The following is a 21,968-nucleotide window of genomic DNA, read 5'->3' on the forward strand; positions in this document are numbered from 1 at the left end:
AGTGACAATCCCTGCCCGCAGCCGGCTCACGGTCCGGGGCAGGGGGTTTGCGGGAGGGAGACAGACAGCAATATAAATAAGGCCTTTTTAGCTGCTATTTTCTTATCCATTCTAACGACTTGGTCAACCTGACAGTTGTAGACAGAGATGCAAGCAGATTCCTACAATTAGAATGAAACTACGAACCTATCACTTCTGAATGAGAAGGGGAGTGGGTGAAGATTACGTTTATTTCGAGGGAGTTTGGGGAAAACTTAATGTGCTCTAAAGCCAAAACTTATCAATCAGTGGCATTTACTGAGTGCAGAGTGCACTGCACTAAGCGCTTGGGAAGTGTCCACCAGGAGCTAACGGTCTAGAGAGGGAGATTGTCATTAAAATATATTTATTGTATATAATGCCAGGAGAGCCTTTAGTCACAGCTTACAGTCAAGAGAGGGAGACGGACATTAAATTATATTTAGGTATGTAAGGGCCCCCTTTCAGGATGGCACCCGGAGAGTTTCCAGTGCTCTCCCAGTCTCCGCTACGGGAGGGAGAGTCGAGCGGAGGCCCGTCCATTCCATTCCTAGCTTGGCCAGTGGCTAGCGAGTGGAAGGCCACCTGCTACAAGTCAAAACTCCCCCGTGCTGGGCAGCGGCGGCACGGGAGAGAGTCGAGGGCTGAGACTCAAGTTTACTGCGTGGAAGGAGGCGACGGTAAACCGCTCCCACATTTTGACCAAGAAAATTCTCTGGACACACTACCAGAACGATGGCACATGGAGGTGGGGCGTTCTGGGAGAGATGTGTCCGTGGCGTCGCTACGGGTCGGAGACTACTCGACGGCATAAGACGCGACATGTAAGTGCCGGGAGAACCTTCAGTCGTAGTGAAATCTGGAGTTGCATGATTTGTGATTCAGTTCCTTAAGGAGCGATTTCTCCCCTTTTCCTTCTCACCTGAATGCATCTCCCTAGTTTTCCTGAAGCAGGCTAGACGTAGCTCTGCCGGCTCATACTCTCTTGGTTTTGCCCTGGGTTGAAAGCCCCAGGCTTGGACGGGAGTAGTAGCATTAGGACCAAGAAGCTGGGCATAATTCCCCCAACCTCCTCTCTCTCCCCACTTGGGTCCCTACTTCATTCTGCTGCCCGGATTATCTTTCTACAGAAACGCTCTGGGCCTGTCACCCCCCCTCCTCAAAAATCTCCAGTGGTCGCCTGTCGACCTCCGTATCAAGCAAAAACTCCTCACTCTTGGCTTCAAAGCTCTCCATCCCCTTGCCCCCTCCTACCTCACCTCGCTTCTCTCTTTCTACCGCCCACCCCGCAGGCTCCGCTCCTCCGCCGCCCACCTCCTCCCCGTCCCTCGGTCTCGCCCGTCCCGCCGTCGACCCCCGGGCCGCGTCCTCCCGCGGTCCCGGACCGCCCTCCCCCCTCACCTCCGCCAAACTCATTCTCTTCCCCTCTTCAAAGCCCTACTGAAAGCTCACCTCCTCCAGGAGGCCTTCCCCCTTTTCCTCCGCTCCTCCTCCCCATCGCCCCCACTCCCTCCTTCTGCTCTACCCCCCTCCCTGCCCCACAGCACTTGTGTATATACATATTTATCATTCTATTTAATCAATGATGCATATATGTCTATGATTTTATTTATATCGATGCTATTGATGCCTGTCTACTTGTTTTGATGCGTCCTCCCCCCTTCTAGACTTTGAGCCCGTTGTCGTGTAGGGATGGTCTCTATCTGTTGCCGAACTGTCCTTTCCAAGCGCTGAGCACAGCGCTCTGCACGCAGTAAGCGCTCCATAATTTCGATTGAGCGAATGAACGAATACGACCTCAGAAGAAGGACACGGTCACTGGGTCGGTTCGGAAGCGGAGCGGGTGACTCCTGCCTTCCGCGGGTGGGATCTTGATCATGTTTTCACGTACGCCCAGGAATCACCATCTACGCTGTCGGGGTCGGAAAGGCCATCGAAGAAGAACTGCTGGAGATAGCGTCCGAACCTCCAGAGAAGCACCTCTTCTATGCCGAGGACTTCAGCACGATGGGAGAGATAAGTGATAAACTCAAGAAAGGAATCTGCGAAGGTACAGTCTGTTACTACAATCCACAGATAAGTTGGAAACATAGCTCTGTCTGTAGACGCACGACAAATCGCTGCCCGTACTAATGATGACGACGACAGTTAAGCGCTCTCAGCGTGGCTCAGCGCAAAGAGCCCGGGCTGGGAAGTCAGAGGTCATGGGTTCGACTCCCGGCTCTGCCACTTGTCAGCTGTGTGGCTGTGGGCAAGTCACTTCACTTCTCTGGGCCTCAGTGACCTCGTCTGTAAAACGGGGATTAACTGTGAGCCTCACGTGGGTCAACCTGATGACCCTGTATCTACCCCAGCGCTTAGAACAGTGCTCTGCACATAGTAAGCGCTTAACAGATACCAACATTATTATTATTATTATTATTATTAAATCCCGGCCCCGCCACTTGTCAGCTGTGTGTCTTTGGGCAAATCACTTCACTTCCCTGGGCCTCAGTTCCCTCATCTGGAAAATGGGGATGAAGACTGGGAGCCCCACGTGGGACAACATGATCACCTTGTATCCACCCCAGCGCTTAGAACGGTGCTTTGCACGCAGTAAGCGCTTAACAAACACCATCATTTTCATTATTATCATATGGGTCAAGCACCATTTAAGCAACCTGATTAGCTCGGACGCAATCCCTGTCCCACCTGGGGCTCACGGTCTTCATCCCCAATTTCCAGATGGGGTAACAGGGGCCCAAAGAAGTGAAGTGGCTGGCCCAGTGTGGGAGCCGGGATTAAAACCCGGGTCCTTCTGACTCCCGGGCCCGGGCTCTACCCACTAGGCCATGCTGCTTCCCCTGCAGAACAGCAACCTTCAAAGTGGGAGCAATTGAGGGCAGACTGGGCATTGAGGCGGATGGGAAAAGCCACTCGCCGCTCCGCTCCTCGTCCCCAACCTCCGGCACGGCTAGGCGCTTGAGGCCCTCTGCCTTCTCCAATTGACTGTACGGTCCCTGCGCCACGGACGAGGAATCACTGCCCCGACACCCGCGCTGTGTCAAGACCACCACGGTGCTCGGTGGATTCAGAAAAGTGCTCCCCCAGCGAGAGAGAGGGAGGCAGGAGATCAGACTTCGGGAAAAGCAGGGCGGGGAGGAGAAATTGTCTCGAGCAAAGAAATCAAGAAGTAAGCTAGTGGTGGTACAGTAACACCCATTTTAGTTTAAGTGCAGAGGGAGAGGACGGAGCAAGGGCCTGGAAGGCAGAGGACCTGGGTTTTAATCCTGGCTCTGCCACTTGCCTGCTGTGTGGCCTTGGGCAAGTCACTTCACTTCGCTGTAATGTAAAATGGGGATTCAAGGTCAGCTCTTCTTTCTACTCAGCCTGCGAGTCCCATGTAGGTCAGGGACTCTATCTGATCTCATTAACTTATATCTATCCTGGCACTTAATACAGTGTTTGGCAGAAGGTAAGCGATGAACAGATAGCACAATTATTGTAGACTGGTGCATTCAGACTATAATACCAAAAAAATGGAGTGGGGCAGTAGAGAGGGTTCCAGGAAATATTGACTCACCCAGCCGCTCATTCATTCAATAGTATTTAATAGTATTTATTGAGCGCTTACTATGTGCAGAGCACTGCCCTAAGCGCTTGGAATGAACAAGTCGGCAACAGACAGAGACGGTCCCCGCCGTTTGACGGGCTCACGGTCTGATCGGGGGAGACGGACGGACGAGAACGATGGCGATACATAGAGTCGAGGGGAAGAACATCTCGTAAAAACCGATGGCGACTAAATAGAATCGAGGCGATGTACAATTCATTAACAAAATAAATAGGGTAACGGAAATATATACAGTCGAGCGGACGAGTACAGTGCCGTGGGGATGGGAAGGGAGAGGTGGAGGAGCAGAGGGAAAAGGGGAAAAAGAGGGTTTAGCTGCGGAGAGGTGAAGGGGGGGGGTGGCAGAGGGAGTAGAGGGAGAAGAGGAGCTCAGTCTGGGAAGGCCTCTTGGAGGAGGTGAGTTTGGGAGTATCACAGCAGTAAGCGCTCAATCAGTACGATTGAATGAACAAATGAACAGCATAATCATTAGTGGCCTTGGGTTTTGCCGTTTGTCTCCAAGGAGCAGGAATTAAGCATGTGTCCTTTTCCCTAGGGTTTAGTTCTCACAACAAACATCCACAGCCCTAACCCATCATTAGCCCTCACTTCCTTTCTCTCCTCTCCAGCTTCATCCATTCAAAATTCCACCCAAAGTGATTTAATCGAATCTACTAGGAATCTATGTAAAAATAACAGTTATTATTATGCTATTTGTTAAGCACTTACTACGTGCCAGGCACTGTACTCAGTGCTGGGGTGGATACAGGCAAGTCGGTTTGGGCATAGTCCCTGGCCCACGTAGGGCTCACAGTCTTAATCCCCATTTTACAGATGAGGGAACGGAGGCCCAGAGAAGTTACGTGCCTTGCCCAAGGTCCCACAGCAGACGAGGGGCAAAGCCGGAACCAGAACCCAGGTCCTTCTGACTTCCAAGCCCATGTTCTACCCTCTGGTCTGCAGAGGGAAATGGGGGTGGTGATGTTAAGCCACCCAGTTCCTTTGGGAGTGAGACCTAAAGGGAGGTTTCACACCAATAACTTGGGACTTTCATAGCCCTGCTGTTGACCTAGAGGAAAGAGCACGGTTCTTTTCTGCAGGGCGGCGCAGGCCCAGCATGAATTCTGACAAATCTGGCTGAGGTGGGCAGCTCAGACTGCAGCAACTCTCACCTCCTGGGGCTCCACACCCACAGCGTTGGTCCTAGGTGGTTGTCCCTTTGGAGGTAAATTCATTCAATAGTATTTATTGAGCGCTTACTATGTGCAGAGCACTGTACTAAGCGCTTGGGATGAACCAGTCGGCAACAGATAGAGACGGTCCCTGCCGTTTGACGGGCTTACGGTCTAATCGACGGGCTTACAGTCTGATCGGTTTGGGACATAAACAGATCCTTCCCCTAGACTTCGCACTCGCCGCCCGTCTAATCGTTCAGGACGTTCTATGCCCTAGGGATTGCTAAGGAATAGAGAGTAGAACTGTGTAAGCTGCTGGCATTTTTTTTTAAGGCATTTGTTGAGCACTTAATATGCGCCAGGCACTGTTCCAGCCTGTAGATTGAAGCTAGTCAGGTTGGACACAGTCTCTGTCCCTCGTGGGGCTCCCAGTCTTAATCCCATTTTACAGATGAGGGAACTGAGGCCGAGAAGCGAAATGACTTACTCCAGGTCACAGAGCAGACGAGTGGCAGAGCTGGGTTTAGAGTCCAGGTCCTTCCTCCCGGTCCCATGCTCTATCTACTCGGCCATCCTATTGTAATTAAACTGTTTGATCTGAGACTTGAGGACCAAGAATCTATAGAGGATCATCCTTTTTAAGAAAAACAATTTGGGGAAGGAAAGAACTTTCTTGGTCACATCCGTCTCTAGCTACTGGGGGACTGGCTATTCTTTAAAAGAAGTAAAAATTTAAAGCACAGAAGAGTACCCTCAAGCAAATTTTCTTGGTCACATCCGTCTCTAGCTACTGGGAGACTGGCTGTTCTTTAAAAGAAGTGAAAATTTAAAGCACCGAAGAGTAGCCTCAAGCAACTCCTAGGGGAAGACTTCTGAGCTCCAAAATTCCTAGGCGTGAGATCCACAGAAAGCAGCATGGCCCAGTAGAAAGAGCAAAGTCAGGGGTACTGGGTTCCAAACCTGGCTCCACCCCTTGGCCGCTGTGTCAATTTGGACAAGTTGCTTCACATCTCTGTGCTTCAGTTTCCTCCTCTGTAAACTGGAGATTCAATGGCTCAGTGGAAAGAGCCCGGGCTTGGGAGTCAGAGGTCATGGGTTCAAATCCTGGTTCTGCCACCTGTCAGCTGCGTGACCGTGGGCAAGTCACTTCACTTCTCTGTGCCTCAGTTCCCTCATCTGTAAAATGGGGATTAACTGTGAGCCTCACGTGGGACAACCTGGTGACCCTGTAACTCCCCCAGCGCTTACAACAGTGCTCTGCACATAGTAAGCGCTTAACAAATACCAACATTATTGTTCTGTCCTATTAAACTGCAAGCCCCATGTGGGACAGGGCCTATGTCTAATCTGATTATTTTTTCTATTTATTCCAGTGCATGGCACAGAGTAAGCCCTTAACAAATATAACAATCACCCTCCAAATTATTGGTCTGTTGACCAGGAACTGAGGTGAGCACACACCCTTGGTGAGCAGGTAGCATAATTCTCCAGGATCTAGCATTTGGCCTCAGGTTCATTCATTCAATCGTATTTATTGAGCGCATACTGTGTGCAGAGCACTGTACTAAGTGCTTGGAAAGTACAATTCTCAACCTTTAATGATGGTATTTGTTAAGTGCGTACTATGTGCCAGGCACTGTACTAAGTCCTGGGATGGAGACGGTGAGCCCTTCACTAGGCAGGCATTGTCTCTATCCGTTGTCGAATTGTCCATTCCAAGTGCTTAGTACAGTGGACTGCACATAGGAAGCACTCAATAAATACTATTGAATGAAGTAAATCGAGTTGACCCAGTCCCTGTCCCACGTGGGGCTCACAGTCTCAATCCCCGTTTTACAGATGAGGGAACTGAGGCGCAGAAAAGTGAAATGACCTGCCTAAGGTCACCCAGCAGACAAGGGGCAGAGTCAGGATTAGAACACACGACCTTTTAACTCCCAGACCCGTGCTCTATCCACTCCGTCATGCTGCTTCTCTCACCTTTGGTAATCTCTCCACCCAGCTCTGGAAAACTCAGATCAACACAAAGACTCGTCAGCAGGAACCCTTTACAAGATGGCTCAACAGTCTTCAGGTACGTATTTTGCGAGCGCAAAAATACAGTCTCCGTTGTTTTTTAAGGAACTTTTGAAACAAGGCGCCCACGTACCGGACCCCGTCATTAGATGGGCTTGCTCTCCCTGCTCTCCACGGCCATTAGCAATTGCATTTATGTCTGGGTGGTCTCTTCCAGAATTTGAGCCAGTCACCCTATCGATCCAAGATCTACTTTCCTGTTCTAATTTTGCAGTGCAGCACAGATACCTGTTCGAGGATGAGAGCCTTTCACAGTCAGCAGTGAGACTTACCCACGCTAAATCCTCAGGTAACTGGAGGCCGCCGAGGGGGGCGGAGTGAAGAGACGGTTAGGCTGAAGACTGTGAGCCCCACGTGGGGCAACCTGATTTAAGCATCTCCCCCAGCGCTTAGAACAGTGCTCTGCACATAGTAAGCGCTTAACAAATACCATCATTCTTATTATTATTCACCTCAGCCCTCGCTTTAGTTGGTGGACGCGATTAGCGAGAGGGAAGGGAAAGGAAGCAGTCGGGAGAGGAGTCAGGGAGAAGGACGGAGGGACAAGAAGATGGGGGTAGGCATGGGGCAAACTCTCTCCTTGTCCTTCGGGAAAGCTGCTTCCGAAAGTCCGTAGTTTGTTCTCAGAATTTATTTGATTGTGCCTAGCTGCATGGAAACTGTAAGCTCGCTGTGGGAAGGTTATGTGTCTGTTTTAATGTACTCGCCCAGGGCCTTAGGACAGTGCTCTGCATACAGTAGGTGCTCGATAAATATTTATGACTGTTGGGCACATAAAAAGTTAGACTGTGTGGTCTAATTTCCTCAGTGGGGCCTGTTTTTTTCGGCTCATGAAACTCCCTTAGAGACAGGGATTGAGTCGACCAGCTCTACCGTATTGTAGAGAAGCAGCGTGGCTCAGTGGAAAGAGCACGGGCTTTGGAGTCAGAGGTCATGGGTTCAAATCCCGGCTCGGCCATTTGTCAGCTGTGTGACTTTGGGCAAGTCACTGCACTTCTCGGTGCCTCAGCTACCCCGTCTGTAAAATGGGGATTAAGCCTGTGAGCCCCACGTGGGACAACCTGATTCCCTTGTGTCTACCCCAGCGCTTAGAACAGTTCTCGCCACACAGTAAGCGCTTAACAAATGCCAACATTATTATTATTACTTTACCAAGTGCTTAGTACAGAGCTCCACCCACGCTCAATAAATTCCACCGATTGATTGTTTTGTTCGAGGGCCCCTCCATAAACCGATATCTCTCTTTTTCAGGAAGCCGTTCAGAAGAAAAGCAAGACCAGTGCAAATGTGAAAACCTCATAACATTCCAGAACTACGCGAATGAAGAAGTAAGAAGATTAACGCAGCAGCATATCCTTTTCTGGTACTTCTACTTTGCAGTGGTCTGAGCTCCACAGATGGACTTGAAAGGATTATTATGATGGAGTTTGTAAAGGCCTTATTGGGTGCCAGGCACTGTGCTCAGCACTGGGGTAATAATAATGTTGGTATTTGTTAAGCGCTTACTATGTGCAGAGCACTGTTCTAAGCGCTGGGGTAGACACAAGGGAATCAGGTTGTCCCACGTGGGGCTCACAGTCTTAATCCCCATTTTCCAGATGAGGTAACTGAGGCACAGAGAAGTGAAGTGACTTGCCCACAGTCACACAGCTAAGTGGCGGACCAGGGATTGGAACCCATGACCTCTGACTCCAAAGCCCGTGCTCTTGCCACTGAGCCACGCTGCTTCAAGCTAATCGGGTTGGACAGTCCCTGTCCCACATAGGGCTGGGGAACCATAATCCCTATTTTGCAGATGAGGTAACTGAGGCGCAGAGAAGTCATCTGTCAAAGGTCAAACAGCAGAAAGGAGTTCTCCGCCCCAGGGGCAGAGCTAAGAGAGGTAAACTGAGGGGCCTACCTCCATCTTCAAGGGACCCCTTTCCTGGGGCAGTGTTGGCAACTGGGATGGGGGGTGGGAGACTGCTTCCTGCAGCACCCCCCCCAGCCAATAACCTCAGCACTGACCACTTGGGACAGAAGGGATCCGCAAGTGCAAAAGCAGGGAAGCATAATAATAGTAATAAGAGTGGTACTGAAGCGCTTCCTATGTGCCGTGCTCTATATTAAGCGCTGGGACGGATACAAGCAGGTCCGGTTGGACAGAGTCCCTCTCCCACATGGGGCTCACACTCTCAATCCCCTTTGCAGATGAGCTGAGGTCCGGGGAAGTGAAGGTGACCTGCCCAAGGTCACACAGCAGACAAGTGGCCGAGTTGGGATTAGAACCCACGACCTTCCGACTCCCAGGTCCGGGCTCTAGCCACGCCAGGCTGCTTCATACGTCTCCCCTCGCAATAGCGCGGGACCCCCTACCCGCCCCGAGAATGAATGAATTCCTACCAGCTGGGCCCAAGGAGGGGACCCCAGTCCATTAGAGAGGCAGCATGGCCCAGTGGATAGCGTAAACTCTGTGAGAGACCGGGGACTGTGTCCAACTTAATTAACTTCTATCCACTCCAGAGCTTTGTAGAGACCCTGGCAGCTAGTAAGTGCTGAACAAATACAATTTTCATCATCGACCATCCCAGCTAAAGGAGACCCATTTCTAACACTTTGACTCTTTACACCTTCTCCCTCCGCTCGAAGAGAGTGTATTTGAGGGAAGCTTAAAGAGGATCGACGTCTGAAAGGATGGTCCTTTTTCTTTCACCTGGGTTTTAATCAGCTGCAAGCACGACAGCAGGAATCTTTTAAATAGGCACCCAGGATTAGACAGTCTGCTGCTAAAACTCAGACTGAGGAATTTATTCAAGCAGTTCTCCATAATGGAAGGATCCTTCTATCATGGAGACCAGTTAATTTCACAAATGATCCCACCTGCTTCAAGTCCAATATCTGATACCTGTCCACTATTTAATTTTAGTTGAGGCCCCTCTGCCAGCCGCTTTAAGGAACAGCATGCAGTAATTACCTTTTTGAAAGCTGTGACTGTTCCCTAAGTAAATAGGGTAATTCCCAGCTCTGATTCAATATTCTTCCACTCACTTCAGCACACCTGGTGCGGGATATTATTTAGCTTGATTTCCTTGGCCTATACACAGCCTTGATAGGTCCCGGGCCGTCACATACATGTTCATGCATGCTCCTCACGCTCCATTCAGGAGAGAGGCCAGTCTCATGGTCCCTTTAGTGTTGCAGAATGAAAAGTTCTGAAAGTTGGAGTACCTTTTCTTCTCGTTGGTATTTGTTGAGCAATTACCGGGTACTAGGCAGTGGCGGAGGTACAAGTTGATCCGACTGGACCCGGTGCATATCCCACGTGGGGTTCGCGGTCTAAATCCCCGTATTCAGATGAGGGAACTGAGGCACAGAAGTTAAGTGACTTGCCCAAGGTCACACAGCCAAGTGGCGTAGCCGGGATTAGAACCCAGCTCTCCCTGAGTCTCAAGCCTCTGCGCCTATCCACTGGGTCATGCCGCTTCTCCAGGTTTCCCTCCCTTTTCAAAGACAAATGGCAAACTTACATTATCATGCAGGGGTAAGTATACCTATATGTGAATGAAGGCAGTAGAATGTGCCCAGATACCTCTTTCCTTAATGCGACTTACTAGAAGAAATGACAAAGAGAATGGAAGTTTTGGAAAATCGCTTGAGATACAGATGAAGAAGTGAAGACTCCATATTTATATATAAAAGCTTAAGTATATGGGTGAGGAATTCAGAATTTTTGCAGCTAACAAGTGGGTTTAACACATGCAGTACTTAGACAAGAGAGTCAATTCAGTTTTACGTTCAGCGATGAAGAGGCACAATAAGAGACCGACTTGTACAAACATATGCCGGATTGTACTTTCCGAGCGCTTAGTACAGTGCTCTGCACACAGTAAGCGCCCAGTAAGTAAGATCGAATGAATGAATATGTATCGACTGCACACAGTTCTACATAGGATTCAACAGAAGTGAGAATAAGCTAGGCAGCAAAATACTATTCTTTTGTAAAATGTGTTGGTGGACATTTTAAAAGGTATTTTGTATTATCCCGGACATCTTTTTGTGTAACTGCCTATTGATGCCTTAAAGCGAGTGGTACGGCCTTATTCCGACTAGAAAATAAACCGTGTTAGTCTTGGTAATACCCTAGAGCATTGCCTGTAGGTAGAAATAGTGACAGTGTGGTATTTTGTATTGGACTCTAACTTGATAAATATATATGCATAAACTCACTTTCAAAATCGTTGGTCATGTATACCTGCATAACAAAGTTGGGAATTTTATATTCAATTAAACTGGGGGAAGAGTCTATTACTTAAAAGTCCGATGTTCTATATGGTATTCTTTACCCAAGCTCTAAAATGCATGAAATATTAACATTGTAAAATAAAGCATTAAAAACATCCCCCCCCACCCCTGCCAGCAGACTCCACAACAGCTTATTAAACCCACTAAGGCTGATAATCTGTTCCTTGACCAGACTGCATCAACCTTCTAGTTAGCTTGCGGAGTTAGTCCCAAAAGACTAGATACCTCAGCAGAAAGTCACCCCTCCAAAAAAAGACTGCGTCCCGCTACCAGCATATACATTTTCCCCTCCCTTCCCAACTCTTTACACCTCCTCCTCCACAGCGTCATCTCTCGAGGGTCAGCTCTACCTACTTCAATGAAGTCCTTAGACAAATCGAGAGAAACGGGGAAGATAAAAACATCTCCTTACCTGCTCCAAGAAGCCAACGGGGATTTGTCCCTAAATGACCTCAATTACATCATTTCCCCACCTTGGGCAAAATTAACATTTGATAAAGAATAATAATGTTGGCATTTGTTAAGCGCTATGTGCAGAGCACTGTTCTAAGCGCTGGGGTAGATACAGGGTCATCGGGTTGTCCCACATGAGGCTCACAGTCTTCATCCCCATTTTACAGATGAGGTCACTGAGGCACAGAGAAGTGAAGTGACTTGCCCACAGTCACACAGCTGACAAGCGGCAGAGCCGGGAGTCGAACCCACGACCTCTGACTCCGAAGCCCAGGCTCTTTCCACTGAGCCACGCTTGCACTATCTAAGCCTTATGTGTCAGGCACCAATGTAGAGAAAAGCTAGTCAGGTTGAACAGACCCTGCCTATATTCATTCATTTGAGCGCTTACTGTGTGCAGAGCACTGTACTGAGCGCTTGGAAAGTACAATTTGGCAACAGATAACGACAATCCCTACCCAGCAACAGGCTCACACCCTTAACCCCCATTTTTCAGACAACTGGGGCACAGAAGTGACTTAGCCAAGGTCACCCAGACTGGCAGGTGGCAGATCAGGGAGTGGCTGAGAACTCCCAGGCCCGTGTTCTATTCACTAGGCCATGTTGCTTTTCACAAGTCTTGTTAAACGTTCAGGCTTTGCATCAGAAGTATCCAGCCTGCTCCTCCGCTTCACACCCAGTCTGCAGTTTAATGATTTGATTGCCTCACGGGAGGACTCATTTCCTTTTTTCTTCTCGAAACCTCCGTCGACACTCGCTGAGCTGCTCTGGGAAGAGTTCACACACCCATCTGGGCTACAGATAGATGCCAGAACTCGTTTCCCGTCCTTCCCCCCGACTTTCCTATTACCACCGGCAGCACCATTTTACCGTGGCAAAATCCTCCATCTCTTACTCGACAACTTGCTCTGCGCCTGGACCTTATCTCACTACCCTCTTCCCTCCGTATCTGACAGATCACCCCTCTCCCCACCTCCCCTGGCTAAGCACTCATCTCCCATCCCCCTTCTCCTTTGCCACTACACGCTCAAGGGCTCAGCCCTTCTGCTCCAATATTTCCCACACGTGTAACTTATTTTAATGCCTTTCTCCCCGCCTTGACCGTATGCTCCTCCTGGGCAGGGATCACGGCTACCAACTACTTACCCTCGGTAAGGGCTCAATAGATACCATCGAATGATTCGGTCAAGACCATTTTCAGTGCATCGGAGTTGGGCCCACAAATCTGCCTGGGGCTTCAGTTGGAGTCCCATCTTCTGTTTGGTCCTGGAGACTGTAAGCTCGTCACGGGCAGGGAATCCATTCATTCAATAGTATTTATTGAGCGCTTACTATGTGCCGAGCACTGTATGTGTCCGCTTAATTGTTATACTGCCCTCTCCCAAGCTCAGTTCAGTGGTCTGCACGTAGTAAGCACACGATAAATGGCACTGATTGATCAATTCTTCCCTCACCTTCGTCGGTAGATACCAAAAGCTAGGATGTAAGATCACTGAAGGCGGCAATCAGTACTGCCTATTGCACCCTTCCAGATGCTTAGAACAGTGCTTTGCACAGAGTGAGCCCTAAATACTATCGGTTGAGTGGGCTTGTTGCCTCACTTCTCTCTACCCGTTTACTTTAAAAAGAAAACACGCACTTGAATACAAGCCTGGCCCCGTTTTATTAAAGAGCACGTTGTTGTTTTTTTTGTCAGGTTTACTTTTCACTGGTCTGTTCTGGCATGCTCCTAATGATATCGGAATCACCTGGAAAGAAAGGAAAAGGAAATTAACAATCCATTTAGAGGCAGTCAGTGAAACTGTCGAGGGGTTGCTCTGAACTGCAGATACCAGTTCAGATTCTTTGGCAGTAGGATGGCTATTTGAAGCTAGGGGAATGATTATTCCTACTTCCTCTTCCTCCAATGACAACTAAGACCTTGGATGGCTTTAGGAGGACGGGGGACACGGAGACACGGCCTTAAATTTGTCACCAGCATTTGCAAAACCAGGATTAGGGCAAGGACTAATCCCGGGGACACAATGCTGGGTCTCAATATAGCGAATGTCTAGCCTGACCTGATCACGGGCATATCAGGCCAGCGAGAATATTCGCAGAACCATCTGAACGACGAGCGCCCCGCCCGCGGAAAATACCCTCATTATTTCAGCGCTTCCACTTGCATCTTAATACAACTGCATCTCCCATTTGAAAAAGATCTCCGGTTCAGTTACGTGCAAATACTGTGTGATGAATGGGATCCCACCCCTAGCAGGCGGGGGAGTGGGGGAAGGGTCCCCTCTCCACTTGAAGGGGTTACGGCTGGAGCTGTGGACACCAAGGATGAGTTCGTACCACCGCTGCCATCGGATGGGCCTCATTTCCCGCACGTGGCCAAACCTACATGAAATCATGGCCCCCTGGGCTAAGCCAGTACTCTGATCAGCGAAACCAACAACTATCAGCCCAATACACGTATTAATAGACAGGAATTATTGTACAATGTGCTCTCCCAGAGCACCGGGCGGAATGCTCGTCACACAGTGAGCACTCGATAAATAGGACTGAATGACAGAGGACCTGAGGGTCACCAGGTCCACCTCTTACAGTCTAAGACAGCCAGGTGCACTGAGGTGCTAAATTGCTTTCTGGCCTCAACGACCTTGCCATCTGAGAATATCGTGCAAGGTGTCCCACCTCTGCTTCCCCCTCGGTACATTTCCCTTTTCCTGGTCCCTTATTTTCACCCCAATTTCCCATTTTTACCCAGGGAAGTTCAACTAGGGTTAATAAGCTCGGCGTGGGCAGGGAGAGTGCCTGCTAAGTCAGTTGTATTGTAGTCTTCCAAGAGCTTAGTACAGTGCTCTGTGGCACAGTAATCACTTAAAACCACTGATTGAATAATAAGACGAACACGATCCAGCATTCTAGGTGTTCCAAATATACTTGGAAAAATCAACTTAATTGTCTCCAGTAATTTTTACACTCAGTTCCCCACAACATAATAAAATGTATTTTCTTCCGCGATCCAACATCATTCATCTGCCCTCGGCAATTAGCTAATTCTAACATTCTGAGAAGTCCCCCCCCTTTTTAACCTTTTTGGTTTATGTGTTGACCCAAACTTTCTCTCTAGTAATCTAAGACACCTCATCCCCTGATTTTACATGTGTCAGAGCATCCCATCTGATGACCATCGACCCAGAGGTGAATACTCCTCCTTTAAAGTGTCATTCCTGGTTACGGCTACGGCGGAGTGGACGGTGAACGGAACCTTACCTGGATCGATGATCGCTAGAGTGCAAACTCTGTAGTATTTTCCGCACGCTGTGCCCAATTCGATATTGTTGCCACTGTAATGATGGACCCCGGTCTTGGCCAACATAGCGTAGTACTCGATCTCTGATTTTCTGAGGGTGGAAGAAAGAAAACGGTGCTCGGTTGGAAAAGGTCAGTGCCGCCCGACGGAGGTCTGAGGCAAACCTCGGCCGGGCGCATCGTTTCTGCAGGGCTTTGGGAAAACGAGAGTATTCGTCTTGGGCAGTAGGAAACCCTGACTAAGGAACGGCCGAAGGGATTGTGAGGGGAGCCAAATGGGAGGAATCAATCACCAGTATCTGTTGAACATCTAAGTGTGAAACACTGTACTGGGCACTTAGAGGAGTGAAAACAGAAGACACAATCTGCCCTTCAATCTGTCTGGGGGGGAGAGAGACAAATAGAGGGTTGAGGGGGGAGAAGACGGAGTACAGGAAGTGGAACAAATCCATCGGGGCAACAAGATGGAATTGGAAACGTCGACTCCATCTACATCCAAATATACATCCACACAAGGGCACATCACTGTCCAAGTCAGGGGGCCCAGGTTCCAATCTAAGCCCTGCCAGCAGCACTGTTGGGTGACTCTGGCCAGTCCCTTGACCTCCCTCTACCTCAGTTTCCTCATCTGCACAATGGGGACTGCACTCACTGCCCTTCCTAACTACTTCAGGAGGGTTATTGCGAGGGCAAAACCGACGCGGTACGAGACTGCTTTGGGGAAAAAGGCACTATACAAACCTAGAGAACTGTTGTTACGTTAAATCAGGGGTGGTTTCCTAGAAAAGCTGAGTTCTGAGGAAGATGGGGACGGCTGCGCTCTGGCAGACGCGGGGAGAGGGGAGACAAGTAGGCATCGGCCTAGGACTATTAGATGTCCCTAGAGGACTTCTATGAATAATAATAATAATGTTGGTATCTGTTAAGCGCTTGCTATGTGCCGAGCACTGTTCTAAGCGCTGGGGTAGACACAGGGGAATCGGGTTGTCCCACGTGGGGCTCACAATCTTAATCCCCATTTTACAGATGAGGTAACTGAGGCACCGAGAGGTTAAGTGACTTGCCCAAAGTCACACAGCTGACAAGCGGCCGAGCCGGGATTCGAACCCATGACCTCTGACTCCAAAGCCCGCGCTCTTTCCACTGAGCCACGCTGCTTCTCTACTCTCTCTGGAACTCCTTCCCGCTTCAAATCTGACGGAGCACCACTCTCCCCATCTTCAAACCCTTTTTAAAAAAAAAAAAAAACACCTCCAGGGAGCCTTCCCTGACTAATCTTTCATTCCCCAACCCTCCGCAGCATCGCCCAGGCACTTGAATCGTCGCCCCTTTTCACTTAGGTGCCGATCCCCTTCCCTCCGCCGCTCAAGTACAGATTTTAAACGCCGTTGCTTCGTTTTACTGTCCCGCCCCACTCGACTGTAAATTACTTTCAATCAAGGACTGTGTACTGACTCTGCTGCACTCGCCCAAGAATTGAGCGGGGCACTTTCCGCCCAGAACCAAGTACTCGATCAATACTGATTGATAATGGCTAGGGGCAGTTTGCTAATGACGGGTTTTAACGACTCTTACACGGATTCTAACGTTCTTTAGTTTATTACATTTGAGACTTTGGGTGTCTTCTCATCTGGTGATGGAAATGTGCTTTATGGTGGTTATGAGTATATGCGTATATGAGAATATATATGTGTGTGTGTATATATATATATATATGAGAAGCAATGTGACTCAGTGGAAAGAGCCCGGGCTTGGGAGTCAGAGGTCATGGGTTCCAATCCTGATTCCGCCACTTAAAAATGTTGGTATTTGTTAAGCGCTTACTATGTGCAGAGCACTGTTCCAAGCGCTGGGGTAGATTTACCGGCTAATCAGGTTGTCCCACGTGAGGCTCACGATCTTAATCCCCATTTTCCAGATGAGGTCACTGAGGCCCAGAGAAGTTAAGTGATTTGACCAAAGTCACACAGCTGACAGGTGGCAGAGCCGGGATTCAGACTCATGACCTCCGACGCCCAAGCCCGGGCTCTTTCCACTGAGCCACGCTGCTTCTCTACTTGTCAGCTGTGTGACTTTGGGCCAGTCACTCCCCTTCCTCTGGGCCTCAGTGACCTCATCTGTAAAATGGGGATGAAGACTGTGAGCCCCACGTGGGACAACCTGATTCCCCTGTGTCTACCCCAGCGCTTAGAACAGTGCTCGGCACATAGTAAGCGCTTAACAAATACCAACATTATTAACAGAGCTTGGCACAGAGTAAGCTCTTAACAAGTACCGTCGTCGTCATTATTATACGCCAAAAAAGAAAAAGAGCAAAGCTCTTGGGAAAATAAATGCCCAACCTGGGCAGCCACATGGAATTCTTGCGGCCTTTCACCCGCTTTATTAGACCCTAAGTCCGTCACTGGGCGGGGATTGTCTCTGTTGCCGAATTGTACGATCCAAGCGCTTAGTACAGTGCTCTGCTGTGGGCAAGTCACTTCACTTCTCTGGGCCTCAGTTCCCTCATCTGTAAAACGGGGATGAAGACTGTGAGCCCCATGTGGGACAACCTGATTCCCCTGTATCAACCCCAGCGCTTGGAACAGTGCTCCGCACATAGTAAGCGCTTAACAAATACCCACATTATTATTATTATTAAGCGCTCAATAAACACGACTGAATTTACCCGGACAAGTAGACAAGTGTCTACTGCGCGTTCACCCTGCCCGTTCCTTTAGACCGTAAGCTCACGGGGACGGGAGACACATCTGTCCCTGGTTCTAGCGTCCTCCCCGCAGTGCTCAGTACAGCGCTCTGCACAGATGGGAGCCACGGCCACCTTCCCGATTACCGCACCAGCCCCCCGGGGCAGGCGAGACGCCAACTTACCTTAAAGCCGGGCAGTTGTTGGCCAGGATGACCAGTTTGGCTTTGCCTTGCCTGATCATTTTCAGCGTCTGTTTGTAGCCCAGCACGTACTTGCCGCTTTTCATGACCAGCTGGAGCCTGGAGTTAATGGACTCCAGCGACTTTTTCTGCAAGACAAGGCGGCGTCTCAGGGCCCCGAGCTTCTCGCTCATTCCCCCCCCGATCCTATTTATCCGGCGCGTACTGTGCGCAGAGCACCGGACTAATAATAATAATAATGTTGGTATTTGTTAAGCGCTTACTATGTGCCGAGCACTGTTCTAAGCGCTGGGGTAGACACAGGGGAATCGGGTTGTCCCACGTGGGGCTCACAGTCTTAATCCCCATTTTACAGATGAGGGAACTGAGGCACCGAGAAGTGAAGTGACTTGCCCAAAGTCACACAGCTGACAAGCTGCCGAGCTGGGATTTGAACCCGTGACCTCTGACTCCAAAGCCCGTGCTCTTTCCACTGAGCCACGCTGCTTCTCATAACTAGACGCTTTGGGAGAGTACCGACTGCTATATTGCTGCCCCCCACGAACTCTCAGTCTGGAGGGGGAGATACTGATATCAGTAAATGAAGAAATCCGTTATAATAATAATAATAATGTTGGTATTTGTTAAGCGCTTACTATGTGCCGAGCACTGTTCTAAGCGCTGGGGTAGACACAGGGTCATCAGGTTGTCCCACGTGAGGCTCACAGTCTTAATCCCCATTTTACAGATGAGGGAACTGAGGCACAGAGACGTTAAGTGACTTGCCCACAGTCACACAGCGGACAAGTGGCAGAGCTGGGATTCGAACTCATGAGCCCTGACTCCAAAGCCCGTGCTCTTTCCACTGCGCCACGCTGCTTCTCCACTTATGTTAAGTGACATAATAATAATAATAATGTTGGTACTTGTTAAGCGCTTACTATGTGCAGAGCACTGTTCTAAGCGCTGGGGGAGATACAGGGTCATCAAGTTGTCCCACGTGAGGCTCACAGTTAATCCCCATTTTCCAGATGAGCGAACTGAGGCACAGAGAAGTGAAGTGACTTACCCACGGTCACACGGCTGACGAGTGGCAGAGCCGGGATTCGAACCCAGGACCTCTGACTCCCAAGCCCGGGCCCTTTCCACTGAGCCACACTGGGCTGAGGGGACGGGAGGATGAAGGGGAAAGTGAGAGCGGCGCAGGAGGGGGAGAAGAGGAGGGCTTCCTGGAGGAGACGGGCCTTCAATCAGGTTTCGGAGTGGGGGGATTTGAGGAAGGAGGGCCTCATCCCGCCCCCAGCGCTTACCACAGTGCTTGGCACGTGGCAAGTGCTCAACAAGTACCACCGGGACGATTCTTCTATTCTCTGGGCCTCAGGGCCCTCATCTGAGCCGCGGTGGCTTGGTGGAGAAGCAGCCGGGGCTCAGTGGCAAGAGCCCCGGCTTGGGAGCCCGAGGGCGTGGGTTCGAATCCCGCCTCTGCCGCTCGACAGCTGGGTGGCCTTGGGCAAGTCACGTCACTTCTCCGGGCCTCGGTGACCTCATCTGGAAGATGGGGGTTCACGGTGGGCCTCACGTGGGACAACCCGAGGACCCTGTATCTCCCCCAGCGCTCAGAACAGTGCTCTGCACGTAGTAAGTGCTTAAATACCAACATTATTATTATTATTATTAAAATGGGGGAGGGATGGAGAGAGGGAATCCCACGGGGGACAGCCTGATCACGTGGTATCCCGCCCCCAGTGCTTCCAACAGTGCTTGGCACATCATAAACGCTTCACCAAACGCTATTGTTATTATTCTTTTATTCTCTGGGGCCTCAGCGCCCTCATCTGTAAAATGGGGATGGATGAAGCTTGGAAGCCCCACGGGGGGGGGGGGGGCAGCCTGATCACGTGGCCTCCCGCCCCCAGTGCTTCCAACAGTGCTTGGCACATCATAAACACTTCTCCAAACACTCTGATTTTATTCTCGGGGCCTCAGTGCCCTCATCTGTAAAATGGGGATGGATGAAGCCTGGGCGCCCCAGGTGGGGACCGCCTGATCACGTGGCCTCCCACCCCCAGCGCTTAGAGCAGTGCTTCGCACACCGTAAACGCCGCCCCAAACACTGTTGTCATTATTTTTAAATTCTCGGGAGCCTCAGTGCCCTCATCTGTAAAATGGGGATGGATGAAGCCTGGGCGCCCCACGTGGGGACCGCCTGATCACGTGGCCTCCCACCCCCAGCGCTTAGAGCGGTGCTTCGCACCTAGTAAACGCTTCCCCAAACACTATTATCATAGTTTTTTTATTCTCGGGGGCCTCAGTGCCCTCATCTGTAAAATGGGGATGGATGAAGCCTGGGCGCCCCACGTGGGGACCGCCTGATCACGTGGCCTCCCGCCCCAACGCTTACAGCAGGGCTTGGCACACCATAGACGCCGCCCCCAACACTATGATTTTATTTTATCCTCGGGGGCCTCAGTGCCCTCATCCGTAAAATGGGGATGAAGTGGGGACCGCCTGATCACGTGGCATCCCAGCCCCAGCGCCTACAGCAGGTTTCTTTTTTTTTTTCTTCTCGGGGGCCTCAGTGCCCTCATCTGTAAAATGGGGATGGAGGGGGGACAGCCTGATGACGTGGTTCCCCATCCCCGGCGCTCAGCGCAGCGCCGGGCGCATGGCAAGTGCTTAAACGGCTGCTAGAATAATTGTGATGATCGTGGTGAGGAGGAAGAGGGAGGTGAGGGGGGGGGGGGAGGCGGCGGCGGGTCCCGGGCCGCCACTCACCGTCTTCTTGGCGGCCACCATCTTCCCGGCTTGGCTCCGGAGCGGCCCCCACCTGCAACACAGAGAGAAGCGGGCCGGGCTGAGGACGACGGCGAGGAGGACGACGAGGGAGGACGACGGCGGGGGGGGGGGGGGGCCCGGCCCGGCCCTTCACTCACCCGCCTCAGCGCTAAGATGGCCGCCAGGAAAAGGAGGCCTCTCCCCTCGGGAAAGGCCTTTGAGGGGCGGCCGGCACCCTCTCGCGAGACTTCGCCGACGCCGCCGCGCACGACGCACGACGCCACGCACGCCGCCACGCACGCCCGTCTTCCGCCCAGACGGCGGGGGGGGCCTCCTGGCAGCGCGCATGCGCGACTCCAGAGGGCGGGGGGAACTCCTGGTAGCGCATGCGCGCCGCCAGAGGGCGGGGGGCGCCTCCTGGCAGCGCGCATGCGCGCCTCCAGAGGGCGGGGGGCGCCTCCTGGCAGCGCGCATGCGCGCCTCCAGAGGGCGGGGGAGAAAACTCCTGGCAGCGCATGCGCGCCGCCAGAGGGCGTGGGGGGGGCCTCCTGGCAGCGCGCATGCGCGCCTCCAGAGGGCGGGGGAGGAAAACTCCTGGCAGCGCATGCGCGCCGCCAGAGGGCGTGGGGGGGGCCTCCTGGCAGCGCGCATGCGCGCCTCCAGAGGGCGGGGGAGGAAAACTCCTGGCAGCGCATGCGCGCCGCCAGAGGGCGGGGGGGGGCCCTCCTGGCAGCGCGCATGCGCGCCCCTTGCTTTCTCTCCCGGGCCTCGCTGCTCCGCCTCAGTGGCATTTGTTGAGCGCTCGCTAGGTGCGCTGCACTGTGCTAAACGTTCATTCGGACTTACTGAGCGCCTACTAGGTGCACAGCACTGCGCTAAGCACTCATTCGGATTTACTGAGCGCTGATTAGGTGCAGGGCACTGTGCTAAGCACTCACTCATTTACTGAACGCTTACTAGGTGCAGCGCACTGTACTAAGCACTCACTCATATTTACTGAGCTCCAACTAGGTGCAGAGCACTATAATAATACTAATAATGATAATGTTAGTATTTGTTAAGCGCTTACTATGTGCAGAGCACTGTTCTAAGCGCTGGGGTAAACACAGGGGAATCAGGTTGTCCCACGTGGGGCTCACAGTCTTCATCCCCATTTTACAGATGAGGGAACTGAGGCACAGAGAAGTTAAGTGACTTGCCCACAGTCACACAGCCGACAAGTGGCAGAGCTGGGATTCGAACTCATGAGCCCTGACTCCAAAGCCCGTGCTCTTTCCGCTGAGCCATGCTGCTTCTCGTACCCTCCCAAGTGCTAAGTACAGAGCTTTGCACACAGTAAGCACTCAATACATACTACTGAATGAATGACTGAACGAAAACAACAATAAACAGATACATTCCCTGCCCACAGTGAGTTTACAGTCCAGAGG

General features: G+C 51.1%; 2 protein-coding genes and 2 non-coding genes across 6 annotated transcripts in view; 2 read left to right on the plus strand and 2 right to left on the minus strand.

Annotated features, from left to right (window-relative positions):
• MATN2 (matrilin 2) overlaps positions 1–11,155 on the plus strand; it is a 142,355-nt gene extending 131,200 nt beyond the window's left edge. For 2 of the 3 annotated variants that reach the window (XM_029063440.2, XM_029063441.2), the window contains exons 14-18: positions 1,916–2,068; positions 6,788–6,859; positions 7,019–7,150; positions 8,113–8,211; positions 10,452–11,155. In XM_029063440.2, coding sequence (XP_028919273.1) covers positions 1,916–2,068; positions 6,788–6,859; positions 7,019–7,150; positions 8,113–8,211; positions 10,452–10,507 — 512 coding nt within the window. In that variant the 3' untranslated portion in view covers positions 10,508–11,155. The remainder of the gene's footprint in view (positions 1–1,915; positions 2,069–6,787; positions 6,860–7,018; positions 7,151–8,112; positions 8,212–10,451) is intronic. The other variant, XM_029063442.2, reaches the window with a different exon arrangement.
• LOC114811454 lies at positions 477–614 on the plus strand. The gene has a single exon (XR_003759157.1). It is a non-coding gene; the product is annotated as a small nucleolar RNA SNORA7 (small nucleolar RNA).
• Positions 11,156–13,234: 2,079 nt separating the features above from the next.
• On the minus strand, positions 13,235–20,769 carry RPL30 (ribosomal protein L30). The gene is made up of 5 exons (XM_029061938.2): positions 20,697–20,769; positions 20,539–20,590; positions 17,767–17,912; positions 14,857–14,987; positions 13,235–13,343 (listed from the first exon to the last, which is right to left on the minus strand). Exons 2-5 carry the CDS (start codon positions 20,557–20,559, stop codon positions 13,294–13,296), a joined length of 348 nt encoding a protein of 115 aa, XP_028917771.1. The 5' UTR covers positions 20,560–20,590; positions 20,697–20,769; the 3' UTR covers positions 13,235–13,293.
• On the minus strand, positions 13,562–13,694 carry LOC114811734. The gene has a single exon (XR_003759430.1). It is a non-coding gene; the product is annotated as a small nucleolar RNA SNORA72 (small nucleolar RNA).
• Positions 20,770–21,968: the final 1,199 nt, after the last annotated feature.

Source organism: Ornithorhynchus anatinus, chromosome 4, assembly GCF_004115215.2.
Source record: "Ornithorhynchus anatinus isolate Pmale09 chromosome 4, mOrnAna1.pri.v4, whole genome shotgun sequence".
Lineage (NCBI taxonomy): Eukaryota > Metazoa > Chordata > Mammalia > Monotremata > Ornithorhynchidae > Ornithorhynchus > Ornithorhynchus anatinus.